General features: G+C 29.1%; 2 protein-coding genes and 1 long non-coding RNA gene across 4 annotated transcripts; 2 read left to right on the top strand and 1 right to left on the bottom strand.

Annotated features, from left to right (window-relative positions):
- Positions 1-104: 104 nt before the first annotated feature.
- On the top strand, positions 105-1,572 carry LOC138936845 (hatching enzyme 1.2-like). The gene is made up of 6 exons (XM_070302600.1): positions 105-216; positions 376-482; positions 557-653; positions 765-894; positions 1,000-1,196; positions 1,301-1,572. The coding sequence occupies exons 1-6, from the start codon at positions 105-107 to the stop codon at positions 1,570-1,572; spliced, it is 915 nt and encodes a 304-aa protein (XP_070158701.1).
- A 98-nt stretch (positions 1,573-1,670) lies between these two features.
- On the bottom strand, positions 1,671-3,621 carry LOC138936847 (uncharacterized). Of its 2 annotated transcripts, none has more exons than XR_011447440.1 (3): positions 3,533-3,621; positions 2,251-2,817; positions 1,671-1,975 (listed from the first exon to the last, which is right to left on the bottom strand). It is a non-coding gene; the product is annotated as an uncharacterized lncRNA (long non-coding RNA). The 2 variants fall into 2 exon arrangements; XR_011447439.1 differs by lacking the exon at positions 3,533-3,621 and adding an exon at positions 2,973-3,526.
- A 772-nt stretch (positions 3,622-4,393) lies between these two features.
- Positions 4,394-13,560, top strand: Sirt1 (Sirtuin 1). The gene is made up of 10 exons (XM_070302990.1): positions 4,394-4,558; positions 5,709-5,841; positions 6,440-6,674; positions 7,426-7,641; positions 7,782-7,989; positions 8,319-8,477; positions 8,968-9,244; positions 9,958-10,778; positions 10,850-11,020; positions 11,164-13,560. Exons 1-10 carry the CDS (start codon positions 4,408-4,410, stop codon positions 11,262-11,264), a joined length of 2,472 nt encoding a protein of 823 aa, XP_070159091.1. The 5' UTR covers positions 4,394-4,407; the 3' UTR covers positions 11,265-13,560.
- The last annotated feature ends 1,447 nt before the right edge of the window (positions 13,561-15,007 follow it).

A 15,007-nucleotide genomic window follows, 5' to 3' on the forward strand; every position in this document is an offset into this window, starting at 1 on the left:
TTGCCTGTCACGTGTCAAGGTATTGCTTTTTGAAAAAAAAACCGCGAATAACGTCTCGTAGAAATTGCTAGTGCTGCAAAAGTGTGTGATACAAAGAAATAATTATGAAAATTAAGTTGTTAATATGCACGTATTTATTTTGCATAACGATTACAATCGCATTACCAATAAATAAAACTTTTATCAACGCGATACAACCTATCGTACCTAATATAGGTAAGTACAGATTTATATTATATCAAGAGCTTATAATCGCGTTTGGATTTTTTATCTCTTTTTTTCAAAAAATATTGCTATGTTAAAGACTGGAATTTTTGCGTTATAAAATCGGAAAATACAAGTGTTACAAAAGATAAAACTGCTTTATATATACAGTTAGAACATCGAACCAAGATAATTTATTATTACGTCTTTACGAGTCATCGCAAGATCCGGAAGTCCGTCCCGCTTTATTTGAAGGAGATATAGCCGTGACTAGTGAGGTATATATTATCTTTTTCTTTCCTATTATATTTCTCATATAATATTTTATATATTTTTTTTTTGTTATATTTAGTATTTCGATTATTGGCGTGTTGGTTTACGTTGGGATGTTTTCCCGGATAAACTGTGGCAAAATAGAACTGTTCCTTATGTGATTAGCGCTCTATATGGTACGTATGAATAAATAATTATACATTTGATATTACATCGATATTGTGTTTGAAAAAACGGAGATGAAAACTTAAAATAACTAAAAATAATATACAAGATTTTGTCTCCAGATCCGGCGGATTATATGAAAATATATAAAGCAATTTCGTATATGAATTATATGACATGCATCAAATTTATTCCATGGGATGGTAAAGTCAAGGATTTCTTGCTGATTTGGCCAATAATGTATCCTAAAGGGTAAATATTTACATTTTATGTAAAACGCAATGTTGAATGCATTTTAAAAACAATATTAAAAAATAAAATTAATTTTTTTTCTATGTATATAAAAAATTAATTCAGATGCTGGTCATTTGTGGGCAAATTCGGTGGAGCTCAGATCCTTTCCTTGGAACCACCAGACGAGAAAGGACCCAATTGCTTGGAAAACGAGGGAAGAGCAATACACGAGTTGATGCACGCTCTCGGTATCTTCCACGAGCATAGTCGTGCCGATAGAGACATGTATATAAATATACATTATGAAAATATTATACCTGGTAAAAAAAATTTATTATTCCTAAATTTACAAAATTTATATAATTATGGGATTAGTATTTTTGTGAACATTTTTTTAACGATCACTTCTTTTGTATATTATTAGGATTTCGATCAAACTTCAACAAGCAATCGCCGGAGAACGCGACATATAGCTACGAGTATGGATACGATAGCATAATGCATTATGGTAACTACTTTTTTAGCGTAGATCCTATGAAACCGACTCTGACACCGAAAACGCCTGGTGTTATGATCGGTCAACGAAAAGCGATGAGTAAAACAGATTGTCTGAAGCTGAACAATCTTTACGGTTGTTTGGACAAACCGGAGGAAACGCGAATATATCAGAGTATCTGCAAATTATTGGGATTGTAGGCTATGTTGTTGATAAGTGAATTTCTTAAGATTAACAACATTTGGTATAGTTAATAAAAGACTGAACTTACATATAGATAATAAAATTTATTAAATTTTTCAAAGTCTATATTGACCTACAATAACATCATACAGTATATTATTGATTGCAAAATAGTTTGAAATTGTTTTACATAATTGATTCTTTGTTATCTTACATTGTCTGTGTGTTAAATTTTAAAGTTTCTTATCCTGATACTTGTCATATCGTTTATACAAAGTATTTTGTCTTTCCTCTAGTCTAGATAACATCCTTCACATTGACAAAATTATCCTGGCAAGACTATTCAGCTGATCCTTGTTATTATCCTTGCAATGTTACTACTATCTTGATTGTCAAATCACCAATAACAGCTTTTGCAACCTAAAGTTTACATATAAAAACATAGATGTTAGAATTTAATTTTGAAATTTATGTATAGTTATGAAAGAAAGAGCTGCAATTTATAAAGTCAGTTCTTCTTAGAGGAAAATGTGTGTAATATCACAATCATATCATATGCTAATATCATCATATTATAGAAGCTTTTAATAACTTATTTTAAGGAAGAGAGAAAAAGAAATATATATATATATATATATATATATATATATATATATATATATATATATATATATATATAACTTATGAAAACTTACCTATTTAAGTTATGCAATTTTGTATTCTATTTGTATTTGTGACTGTTTACACATTGCTGATATTTTCATATATTAATACTGCTATATTTCCTTAATTTTCTCATTCAATATTTTTTTAATATAATAATTATACATGATTATTCAACAAAAATAAATTTATCTTATTTAAATTTTTAATCGTCTTAACTGAGACTGAGATGGATTTTCTTTCTCAAAATAGTCCTGTTCTTAATATCGTAAACAGTAGTTGCGATGTTCCAACAAGCTTCTCAAATACATGCTGTAGAGATATATTTTTAATTTTTTAACCAATGTTGAATTTTCAGTATCCAACTTCCTTCTTCAAGTTGGAAAATTCCCAAGAATTATGTGAACTGTATGATAAATAGTCCAAATGTGTTCTACCAATGTCACGCAATGCTTGACGAGCATTTTGTCCAATGATGTGAACCCTTCTTCTATTTGAAACTATTCTTCTCCTTAATCAAGATCTTTTTTCCTTATTATTCTCAGACAGATATGCAAAACATTTAGAGTTCTTGGATTTATATCTTATCCTATCTGGTCCTAAAATCATTAAAAATACTATATACAGTTTCTGTGTACACTTAATCTACAAGAATATATTCAATATTTAAGAAATAAGAATTATTGGGAACTTAGAGAAACGGTTCCAGACAGTATCGTGTGGATTCCGAAGGCAAATTCCCTCTTTGCTTTACCTCCCACAAGCATTCATGCTCCATCGAGATACGAGATGGAGGCATGCCAAAATGAGAGGATATTCTAGATCGATTTAACTAATAAAATTACTAGCATAATTAATGAAGAATTTTTGGAAACAGCCACAAGTGGTAGTTTTTTATTCGAAAATTAAACACTTTACTAAATCACATTCGACGTATATGTGCACGTGAAAGTCGATTCTAATCGTAGCTTACAAGACATTTAGGTTCCCGAATGAGTAAACGATAAATAACGTGCAAGTTTTTTATTCCATATAAAATATGAGAAACCAAATATATTCTATTCGTATATACTTTGATCGTCAAGATGGGACATTACGAAGACTAAACGAAAATCCACGTGTACGATGGTTACAAACGAACGACGAGATTCCAAAAAAATCGTATTTGATCAACCGTTTAGTCCGCAAAAAAAAAAAAAAAAATCACTAACGGACCAAAGCAGCTTGAAAAATTTACTCGCAACTAGAGAAAAATAAGTATTCTCGCAGAATTACAATTATGGAAAAAAATGAAAGAAGGAACGTCTTACTCACCTCGACGCTAATAGTGGAAAGAAAGGTGCAGGAGAAGTGTTGTGCACGTTTCCTCTTAGAAGAAAAGATGATGATTTTCAGCGCCATCTCTGTTCCCAAGAGTGGGGAATATCCGGTTTTCGATAGAATTATTATGACTCCCGCACATAGGACGCGACGACTCTTGTCGCGCGACAAAAACCAATGCGATAGCCAATCAATTTAACTTTTCTATAAGGGCGAAATCTTAGGCCCGTATTGATAGCTCACGTATTTAAGGTGAGATTACAATGAGACCAGATAAATTAAGATAGATATCGCTCAGCAGCGATTTTTTTCGTTGTTTTAACTGAATAGTTTTCGTAAGATAAAGATTTTTTACTTGTATAACATTTTTATTTTTTTTATTACAAATTACAATAAAAAGAATATATATTACATATTCAATATTTTGTTAAGACATTGAATATATAAACATAGAAACAGATATATTTATAATATATTTCAAACATATAATTCACAACTTCACTTATCGTTGGATTATCGATTGTTTACGATATAAGAGCAAAATTATCAAAGAGAAAATTTTTTTTTTAAATTTATCGAGTTCCAATAAAATTCCATGAAAATTCCTCGACTTTCCCAAACAAAAAAAAAAAAAAATTCCATAAAAATTCCAGATTTTTCATGATTTCCGAGGAAGTAGGTACCTTGCGTGAATATCTTGTACGGCTATAGCATATACGGCTGAAGCATATAAAAAGCGTATGAAATAGGTAGGAAGAAACTTTGGGGGAAAGGGAAAGCCGGGAGAATTGGGGCGACCTCTGGCGGAGCGAACGACTAGCCAGATTACACGACATTATTCGTCGCATTGCTCAGCATTGCTGTCGAAAATGGCGTCGAGTTCGGAGCTGCTGGAATATTCGTCCCCAGTGAAACGTCGTAAGATCGATGGCGGCGATCACGGGGGGAACGTCGTCGCGACCCTGGATGAACAGCGGCTCACCGGCCCACCACGTGATAGCCCGCACGATGAATTCGAAGGTATCAGAATCGTCTAATAACGATTATACGCGATCGTCGCGATTATCGCAAAATTCGCGGGTGCTTCGTGCACACAAGATGGCAGCCATTGAACGCTTTTCGCCTCGCCATTGTGTTCTCGATCCTTCGTCGCGTTGTCTGGCCGCCATGACAGTCGCAGTTTACTGCGTCGCAATTTCGTAGTCACCGTTTTTTCATCGATAGTCATTTCTCGTCACGCTACAATCCTATGGGATATTTCTTTTTTTCTTTTTCTTTTTTTTTTTTTATTCGAAATATCGAAATCTTTTATTCCTCTTTAGGAATACGAGTCGATCGATAAAATCGATCGTATTTGGAACTACTGGTTATGCATTCGGTCATCGCGTCCTCATTAAAATATTCACAGATGGCATTCGTATGTTCGTTTGTTTCAACTGCACCTTTTGTACTTTGTTTCTTTGCTCTTTCTCTGCAACGCTTATTTTCTCGTTAATTAGTTAGTTTATTTCAGTAACACTTTCCGCATTTGATATGAAATAAATTTCTTATTCCCAATTCTCGAAATCTCAAAGGAAGAACAAATTTCCTATATCTTACCAGATTTTACATGCGATACACTTCCGCCATTTTGTTGAATCGGGATATTTCGGAATATTCGTTTAAATTTTAAATATTACTTGGCGCGAAATATAACTATATTAAGAGAAATTAATTTTATAAATTACATTATTTTAATATATTTTTATTACTAAAGTAAAAGAGAGAAATTAATTTTTATATTAAACGATTTAAATTTGTAATTTTTTAAACGAATTTTTTTAAATATATTTTTTTATTTGCGAACAATTATTTTATTATTATTACACAATTATATCGATAATGAAACAACGAAAAATATATATTAATTATTTTTTTATTTTTTACTATTAGGTATATATATATATATATATACTTTTTTCTTAAAATCAAATTAAATATATATAAAGAAATAGTTACACAAAGCATAAATCAGAAAATTAATAAAGAAGAAAATATAATCACACGGATTTTTTTTCGAGCTGATAACATCATATATTTTATATTTACTGTTTGTACAGTGTATTATTATATGCAAGTTAGTCTAATATACTATAATGTAAGCTATTAAATATATTTTTGCATTATATAGAAATACTTGGTGCAGACAGCGGATTTAATGAACTGAGTGATGAATCTAAATCTGCATCCATATCTCCTGCAATTATAAGTCTACAATCACCATCATCTAGAATTGATTCTGCTAGTAATAGTACTGGTTGCACGTAAGTTCTATTTGCAAGCAATTTTTTATTAGAACATATTTATATAGCCATGTATTATATTATATGTGCATACTAACAGTAAATACATATTTGAACATGCACATACATAGACATTTACAAAGAGTACTTTGTACCATTATACAATATTATAAATAATGTATTATAAGAATAAAATATATTCGAAAATTCTAATATAGAAATGCCAAAACTACAAATTATTAAATTATAAATAATCAAACTTGGCCAATGATATAGTTTATAACATTAAATTTATAAAGAACTTGCACACAAATTTGTAACTATACTTACATGCCAATCTCATCTGATATTGATTTATACAAGTCCAATGAATAATTTGATTACTAATAGCAAATTTTGACAAAATTTAATAACTTTATTTAAATTCAATAATTATTTTTATTATCATTAAAAAAAAAGATTATAAAAAGAAAAATAATAATGTGATAATTAAGATTTATAAATATTGTACATACAGAGAATAGCGGTAAATTTTTTTTATACAATACATATTTAGTAAAAAACTAGTTTTTTTTTGTTTCGTTTTTTAAATTATAAAGTGTTTAATGTAATATTTCAGAATCGATACTACAGATGAGAAAGACGAGATGTCCTCTACTGTCTCAAATTTATCAGACTTATCAGGTTTGTCTGATCTTTCTGGAGATGCAGAAGTCAGTCATCAATGGAGAAATGCCTCTTCATGGATTCAGAAGCAAATGCTAACAGGTGCAGATCCAAGGGATCTCCTACATCATCTTCTTATGGATTCCACATTAATTCCTGAGCAAGTTGACGATCTCACATTATGGAAGGTATAGAATATATTTTGTAGTTTTATAATAAGATAATTTAACAGTGTCCAATCCTTGAAATAACGTAGAAAACCTAGAATACTCAGGAATTTCTTTTATATCTGGAAAAATAAGGGAATTTTAATAGAATTTTATTGGGAATTGGGGAATAGTTAAAGAGAGAGAGAAAAATTCTCTGATAATTTTTTTCTTATATTGTAAACAATCGGAATTATGAATTGTGAATTATTGTTAGTGTTTAAAATATGTTATAAATATATATCTCTATGTTTATATATATTCAATGTCTTAACAAAATATTGAATATACAGTATATATTTCTTTTATTAAACTAGTTTGTTTATATTTTTTTATTGGATAATATTTATAATAACCAAAAAATGGAAATATGCAATTAATGCCATAAATGGAGTTATGCAAGTGAAAAATATTCATTTTACAAAAACTATTTAGTTTTTTTCTAATGCATTTGCAAAATTAATATTTGAAACTTAAATGGTGCTGTTTCTTCTTTGTATGAATAAAAAACATAGAGAACAATAGAAAACATTTTAATTAACAATTTTTTAAAAAACTTGTTTTAAAATGTTCCACTAGAAAATCTTCAAAATATTCTCTTTATCTAGAATCTTGAACAAAAATACTTGGAAAATCAGTTTTTTTTTTTACAAAATTTGAGTAGACACCTTGTTTAAGTTTTGATAAAAAGAAATAGTTAAATAAATATAACAATGAATTATACGAATTTCAGATTATAATCAATATGATGTCAGAACCTCCGAGGCGGCAAAAGCTTAGACATATAAATACCTTATCGGATGCGGTACGATTAATTCGCAATAGCAAGAAAATTATAGTTTTGACTGGCGCGGGTGTTAGCGTTAGTTGCGGTATTCCCGATTTTAGAAGTAAAGATGGTATTTATTCGAGACTAGCACAGGATTTTCCAGACTTACCAGACCCACAGGTATTAAAATTTGAAATCTCAGCTTTATAGCTATTTGAGTTAGAAACAGCTATAATTAATATTAATATATGTTTCGAGACTATATATCTTACAATTAAAAGAAGTTCATATATAATTTTTATTTTCCAATTTATTTTCAGGCTATGTTTGACATTAATTATTTTAGCCAAGATCCCAGGCCATTTTACAAATTTGCATGTGAAATCTATCCAGGACAATTTAAACCCAGCCCATGTCACAGGTTCATCAAAATGTTAGAGAAGCAAAAGAAGCTCTTGAGGAACTATTCGCAAAATATTGATACTTTGGAACAAGTGGCTGGTATTAAAAATGTAATTGAATGCCATGGTAAGATATTATTTATTTATTATATAAAGAATATTTGAGTGATATTTTACACATTTAAATGTTTTTTGGATATTAATTTTTATGAAATAAATATATATATATCAATTTTAAATAATCAATATATGTTTTATAATTGAAATAGAAATTCTTATATCTTTGATATAAAAATTTGAAAAAATTTTTTTCTAAGATTCTAGAATAAAAATAGATAATGGAACATTATTTATCATAGCCAATTTCAAGCAGATTTACAATAAATTGTTTAAAAATTGATGCAGTTTACGTTATGTACTTAGTGTTTTATAATTATTTAATATTTTTTGTTAAAGGCTCTTTTGCCACTGCATCATGTACAAGATGTAAATACCAAGTGAAAGCAGATGATGTTAGGGAAGATATCTTCGCACAAAGGATACCTACGTGCCCGAAATGCCGTGTCAACGCGTTGCCTTCTCTATCTGAAATTAATTGCAGCGAGAATTATAGAGGTAAATAAAGAAATTTGTTTTTGTATAATTCTTGCTGATAGTTATTTATTTGCAGTCTTTAACGGCTTATCAATTTCAATATGATATGGAGAGTTAGCTATCTTTAGTGATAGTTTTCCGTTATTTAAGCCTTTGCTATAATGTCGCGAGTTGATGGCCAATGAGAGAACGTTATCTACTCTTCTACGTCTCAAACTAAATGAAGTTACTGATCCAACACATAAGTCGGTACATCAATCGTAACTGCGAATAAAGCTTCGCTTGTTAATAAGCACATAAAGGTAAACTTATAAGATTGCACTTACTTACGTGAGTGCCGTGTTTCGTGGCTATTTAGAGCAACGGTTTTTGTCGTTTATCATTTCTTCAATTTGACAATATTGTGTGTTACGATTGAGCAAAAAAAAACGCCATTTTGAGAAAATTATTCATTAAGTTAAAAAAAGTAATTACTATTTAATTTAATTTAATTTTATCTTAAAATTTTCAGACTTGGTATCGCAAGGTATAATGAAGCCAGATATCGTTTTCTTCGGTGAAGGACTTCCAGACGCTTTTCACGATGCAATGGCCAAAGACAAAGATGATTGTGATCTTCTAATCGTTATTGGTTCGTCCTTGAAGGTTCGGCCGGTAGCTCTAATTCCATCATCCATTCCGTCGCATGTACCACAGATTCTCATTAACCGAGAACCATTGCCACATCTCAAATTCGACATTGAGCTATTAGGCGATGGTGACATTATTATAAATCAAATATGCCATTTGTAAGTAAGAAATTTATAATCTATTTTTTTATATGAAAGGACTTTATCAAGGTGTCTATTTTCTGGAAAAAACATGAAAAACTAGAAATTTTCAGGAATTTTTATTGGGACTCGGAAAATTTTTTTAAAATTCTCTTTTTGTTAATTTTGCTTTTATATTATAAGCTATTGGCAGTCTACTGATAAGCCAAGTTGTGAATTGTGTTCAAAATATATTACAAATATATATCTGTCTTTGTTTATATATTGAATATATATCTGTCTCTGTTTATATAACAAAAAAATATATATATTTATGAAAACTATTCAATTTTTTTCAATACACTTGCAAATCTAGAAACTTGAAACATAAATATCTGTATTTTTTCTATAAATAAAATGAAAACGTATATAATAAAAAAATTTTATCTTAAAAGTTGTACATAATCTTTAAAATAACTTTTTTACCAGAAATTTTCAATAAAAATACCTGGAAGTTCAGAAAGTTTTCAGGGAATTTTTTTTACAATCTTTGAATAGACATTCTGTTTGTGCAAAATATATTTTATTTAATCTTTTATACATTAAAGTTTTGTGTGCATGTTATATAAATATTACCATAAATGTGCACATATATATAATAAATTTTTATATAATTAATATTCAAAGATTGTCATGCTATGATTAATTTTAATTATGATAATTAAAATCGCAATCTATTGACATTATGGCAGATTGGGTGACACTTATAAAGAAGTCTGTTGGTATGATAAAATCTTGAAAGAAGCTTCACAACTTCTGTCATTGCGCTATTCGTCTGACATGTGGGAACAGACTCAAGATACAACAAGCAACACTGAACTATCACGGGATAGTATAGAAGTTGATTTTAAGCCTCAAAACGTACTCTCGACTGAAAATCAAAACTGCCTACTGAAGACTACTAATGCAATATTACACCATACAGAAAACATCAATGTTTGTATATCATCTTTTCATACTGGTCAATGTGTCAAAGATGCAGAGGAAAGCTTCAATCTTTTCGAAGAGAGTCCAAAGAGACGATCAGGTGATACTAGTGTAGAAAACAGTTCAAAAAGGATGAATTTTGGTAGCACATGTGAATCGAAAAGTTCCATATCATCGGCAAAAATGAATGTTGAATGTACAATGACTTCATTAGAAAATAGATTTCATGTTGCATCAGTGTCTAAAAAGAATTTCAAGGAATGTCAAGTGGTGCCAGTAACATTGTCCCTTTCTTCGGAGGCTATCATAAGCGAAAATACTTTGTCATATAACTCGCTAGACAATTGTGGAAAATCAAACAAATATGACAATACTGTAATGATGGATGCTGTCGAAACAGACAAATTGGCACCAAAGCCAAGGCAAGCGTCGGTGGATTCCATCTTAGATTCTGGTATAGGTGACAGTTGTAATAGTGTCGATAGCACGGAGGAGAAGTTTGATATTGCTGAATTAAAGAATAGAAGTTTAGAAAGACATTGCTGGCAACCAAAAACTCGAGAGAGCCTTGCTATTAGGTTACCAGGTATGTTATTCTCACAAATACTTCGACACTTTTGAGTAAATTATACAAATATTAATTGTAATCCTTTGCAGAAAATTCATATTACCAGTTGGCGCCAGGTAGATATATCTTTCCTGGTGCGGAGGTCTATTCCGAACCTGAAGATTATGATCAGTGTTCTCTCTCAGCAAATTCTGAGAGCACAGATAGTGATAGCGACTCTTCTTCAGGAGAAGAAGAGGAGGATGAAGAAGAAGAAACATGTAAGTTGTTTATTTTCTCTTTTTTTTCTCTTCTTTTTCTCCAGATATCAAGTCTCATTTTTTTTTTAAACTCGTGCTCTGATAATTTCATGTATAACTTATTGATTTATTAATTATTTAATATTCCTTTTTTTGTTATTCAGGTGCGGATGACGATCTGTCAGAGGGAGCAGACGCTGATACTGACGGTCAAAACAATGATGCGAAATGGGCGAGTAATTCTTATAATGCTAAACAGCATTGAATTGGAGCTATGCCCGAACGTAGTGGTTAGTTTCGATCATTGTTTCTTTATCAAAGTTTGTTGAGATTATTTGTATAGAATGATAAACAGTGCAATTTTTATCGGCTCAGTTACGAAGCAAAATATATGTTAATTATTACATGTAGACAGAGCCCAATGCACATACATATAATAATGTTTATTTAGTCGGAATATTTTTTTCGAAATTTTTTTTACGTTCAAGTAACAAATCAAGGGATTTGTTAAGCATAAAATTCTATATTTTCCTTGTTTTTAAATGATTATTTTAAATAATGTTATTTAATGCAAATTTGCAGTGCCCATGATAATGTACATAAGGTATCATTAGTCTTATACATGAAATGTATCACTCGAGTCGCATTTTAATGACACAATTAATAATTGTTTCTGTCTATATGAAGATCATATATGGAAATGATCAAAATTGCTTGTAGCTTAATGTATTATTCTATAATATGAATTATATAGTCTATTTAATCTACTTTATACTCATAAAATGTATATATTGATGTTTCAAACATAGCGAGAGTGTGACACATTTTGTCCTAATTGTGCGATAATATGTAAATGAGATTAATCTTAAATGTATTAAACCCCAGTTGATAAAAATCGCGATTTATTGCATCTAATGTAATGTTCTAAATGATCCAGATTTGCTCTTTTTGGCTGCATGGTCTTACACTCATTGTATTTAGTGAAACTAAATTGTTTAAAGTGAAACAATTATATGAAAGAAGACGAACGAAAAAAAAACAGAAGAAATGTAGAAAATACAACTAAAATGACAGATAGAAATTAATAGCGAATTCAGTTGGATGCACTACAGATAGAAACTAATACCAAATTTAGTTGGATGCACTAATGCGCACTAGTGTGCACACGTCTTTTATTATCAAAATGCATGTAATTACACGTAATTTTAAGTACACATGAATGGAATAACGTGAAAAATGTCTTTGTTGGAACTGTAAATCTATAACAATTTGAGCCCCAAATAGCTTTTTCATGATTTCTAATTTGAGAATACTTTGGTGAATAATAATAGAATTAATATTTCATTTAATGATATCAAACAACATATTGACAAATTATACATTAATGCTATGTTAGTATTAATCAAAAATTAAATACTAATATTAGTTTTATATTACATGCATTGCTATTTCTGTCATTATGATTAGAATCACTAATATTAGTTGAGATCTTTCATTACAAATTTGAGAAAGAGAAGAATGATAGTCCATTACAAATGATGTATTTTTATTATAAACGGAAGTTTTTTTTTAATACAGTTTTTTATTTAATTATAAAACATATTTGCAAGAATTATTTACATTAAAAAGAAAGATTAGTTGAATTTTTAATAAATAAATAAGACCTCTATTTTTATGAAATTTTTATCGGCCGATATGTTGGCGCAATCACTCACATTCTATCATTAAGTTATATTAATAGTTTTTCGCGTCCCGATAATACAAATAATCATCATAGTTTTGCAATGAGAACACTCTCTTTAGATTTGATAAGTTCAACTTTGTTTTATTGGAGCACGGGCGAATGTACAAAGCAATGTTGGATAGCTTCGCATTGCATGTTATTTTTATATGAGCCAGAAGAAAAAAAAATAGAATAGCGAATTTACAAGATTAAAATAAAAAGATGCAATAATGTTTGACAAACCGTTATTAATCTGCAGCTGCAGATGCATAAACGAAAACATATGTGTGTAATCATATAAATTATGAAAAAAACATAAGAGTGATGCGAAAACTAGGTGCAGGTTAAAACGTTTTGTATACACAATAAAAGAACGGTTCTGTCAAAATCATTATTGCAACGTATATCTGTAAGAAATAGAAAATGCGGTTGTGTGTACAAGTTTATTATATATATAATTACAATGGATGTAAACTTACTTTGATTCAATGCTGTTTGCATTGTGTGAGTAATGTTTGAAATATATAATTGCAAATATGAAATAGGTTAAAGTATGTATGTGTGCGCATGAGAAGAAGAAAAAGAAAGAGAGAGATGAATAAATCACACGATAAGTAAACATATATTATACATTTCTAAACATGCATATAAGATTTTATTTTATATTATTCTGTTTTATATATATAAGAGAGACAATTCTAGAAAAATCGTTTCGTTGCAGGAACACTCTCGCTACAGCGATAATTCGCAGAAAGTTCGAAATAGCATTTGGTTCCTTACACTACAGATAGTGATTTAATAAGATTAGATCACACACACACACACGAGAATTATTTTTCGTTTTAGTACTCTGCGTTGATACCACTGCTTTACTGAACGATGGGCAAAAGGCAGATTAGGTATTATGCTTCGTGAATTCTCCTTTCCTTTTATTTATATTTGATATATATATATATATATATATATATATATATATATATATATATATATATATATATATATATATATATTGTTTTTTTATGAGTGTATATATACATACGCGAGTATGTGTGAATAACTAAAGGATTTCCAAATGTCCCGATTCGCATGATTTCATAAATCTTTGGAAATTTGGATTTTTTGTAATCGACGATGTACACAATAACGCATATAATGTCGGACATTAAATGAATTAGTTTCTTTAAATTATCATGCATATATTTATTGTTCATTCATGATGAATTATTTTTTTTTGGATTTTATATTTTTTACATACATTACTATTTACTTATGCGCGCGTTAGTTACTTAAAAGAAAGTCTAAAAAGGTATTTTGTGTATGATTACAAGACATGTTATTCGAGAAGCGTCATCATGTAATATTATATACATTTAAAAATATATTTTGTTTACACAAATATATTTTTTAAATAGGTGACGATTATACGTAAGAATCGATTCAGAGAAAGAGAGAGGTCAACTCGTAAAAGTTTGACAATCAATATCAACTTTTTTTGTGCAGTACAGTAAATTTCTATATGAATATATTCTGGTCACGTATAAATATTTATTATTTTTACTAAGAATTGCGATTGTTATCATATCAGCTAAATCGATGATAAAACAAAAGATTATATGTTTGATTGGAGATGTAATTTATATTACATCACGATTAAATGTTTTAAACATTTTCAATGATACAACAAAGTAACATAAAATCTTGAATATTATATACATTTTTTTATAATTTGTTATTTAATGTAATATGACTATTATATATAAAAAAATTGTTCTCTATTACAGACTTTGTAAGTTCCTGTTTCTGCGGTATTATTAACGTATAAGCTTATCTCTTAAATTAAACGTTTTTCTATAATAAAACTGTTGTATTTATTTTCCTTTCCATAAAAATCAATCAAATAAACGAGATTTTACTAATCTTACAAATAAAAATAAATAAAACCTATTAAAATTATTAATAGTTAATTATTAATTAGTTTATTAATATATATTTTAAGAGAAAGTTATATGATCGAATTATATTATCGAACACGGGATATTGGTCACATAAAAAAAAAACTTACTTTGACAACACAAGTTCTTAAGACATCTTCTGGATGTTTTTTTGGACACATTTTACGTCTGGATATTTATTTTACAAGAAAAAACTCATGATTTCTCATTTCTAACGTCAATAAGAAACCATCAAGCTCTTTAAAAATAAGTAATTGAGCAAATAAAGATCACAATAAAATTTTCTGATCTTGCAACTTTGAAATTGAAAATCCGTTTAGTACTCTGCGTTGA

The sequence above is a fragment of the Polyergus mexicanus genome, unplaced genomic scaffold (assembly GCF_030449975.1).
Source record: "Polyergus mexicanus isolate NDT 795.1 unplaced genomic scaffold, iyPolMexi1.0 SCAF_10, whole genome shotgun sequence".
NCBI classification, from domain to species: Eukaryota; Metazoa; Arthropoda; class Insecta; order Hymenoptera; family Formicidae; genus Polyergus; species Polyergus mexicanus.

What these genes read in the sequence shown, in the direction of transcription:
- LOC138936845 (XM_070302600.1), top strand. Translation starts at nt 105, where the DNA reads ATGAAAATTAAGTTGTTAATATGCACGTATTTATTTTGCATAACGATT. An exon ending in ACCTATCGTACCTAATATAG is followed by an intron (nt 217 to 375) that starts GTAAGTACAGAT and finishes TTATATATACAG; the next exon opens with TTAGAACATCGAACCAAGAT. An exon ending in ATATAGCCGTGACTAGTGAG is followed by an intron (nt 483 to 556) that starts GTATATATTATC and finishes TGTTATATTTAG; the next exon opens with TATTTCGATTATTGGCGTGT.
- Sirt1 (XM_070302990.1), top strand. Translation starts at nt 4,408, where the DNA reads ATGGCGTCGAGTTCGGAGCTGCTGGAATATTCGTCCCCAGTGAAACGT. An exon ending in CCCGCACGATGAATTCGAAG is followed by an intron (nt 4,559 to 5,708) that starts GTATCAGAATCG and finishes TGCATTATATAG; the next exon opens with AAATACTTGGTGCAGACAGC. An exon ending in ATAAATCAAATATGCCATTT is followed by an intron (nt 9,245 to 9,957) that starts GTAAGTAAGAAA and finishes ACATTATGGCAG; the next exon opens with ATTGGGTGACACTTATAAAG.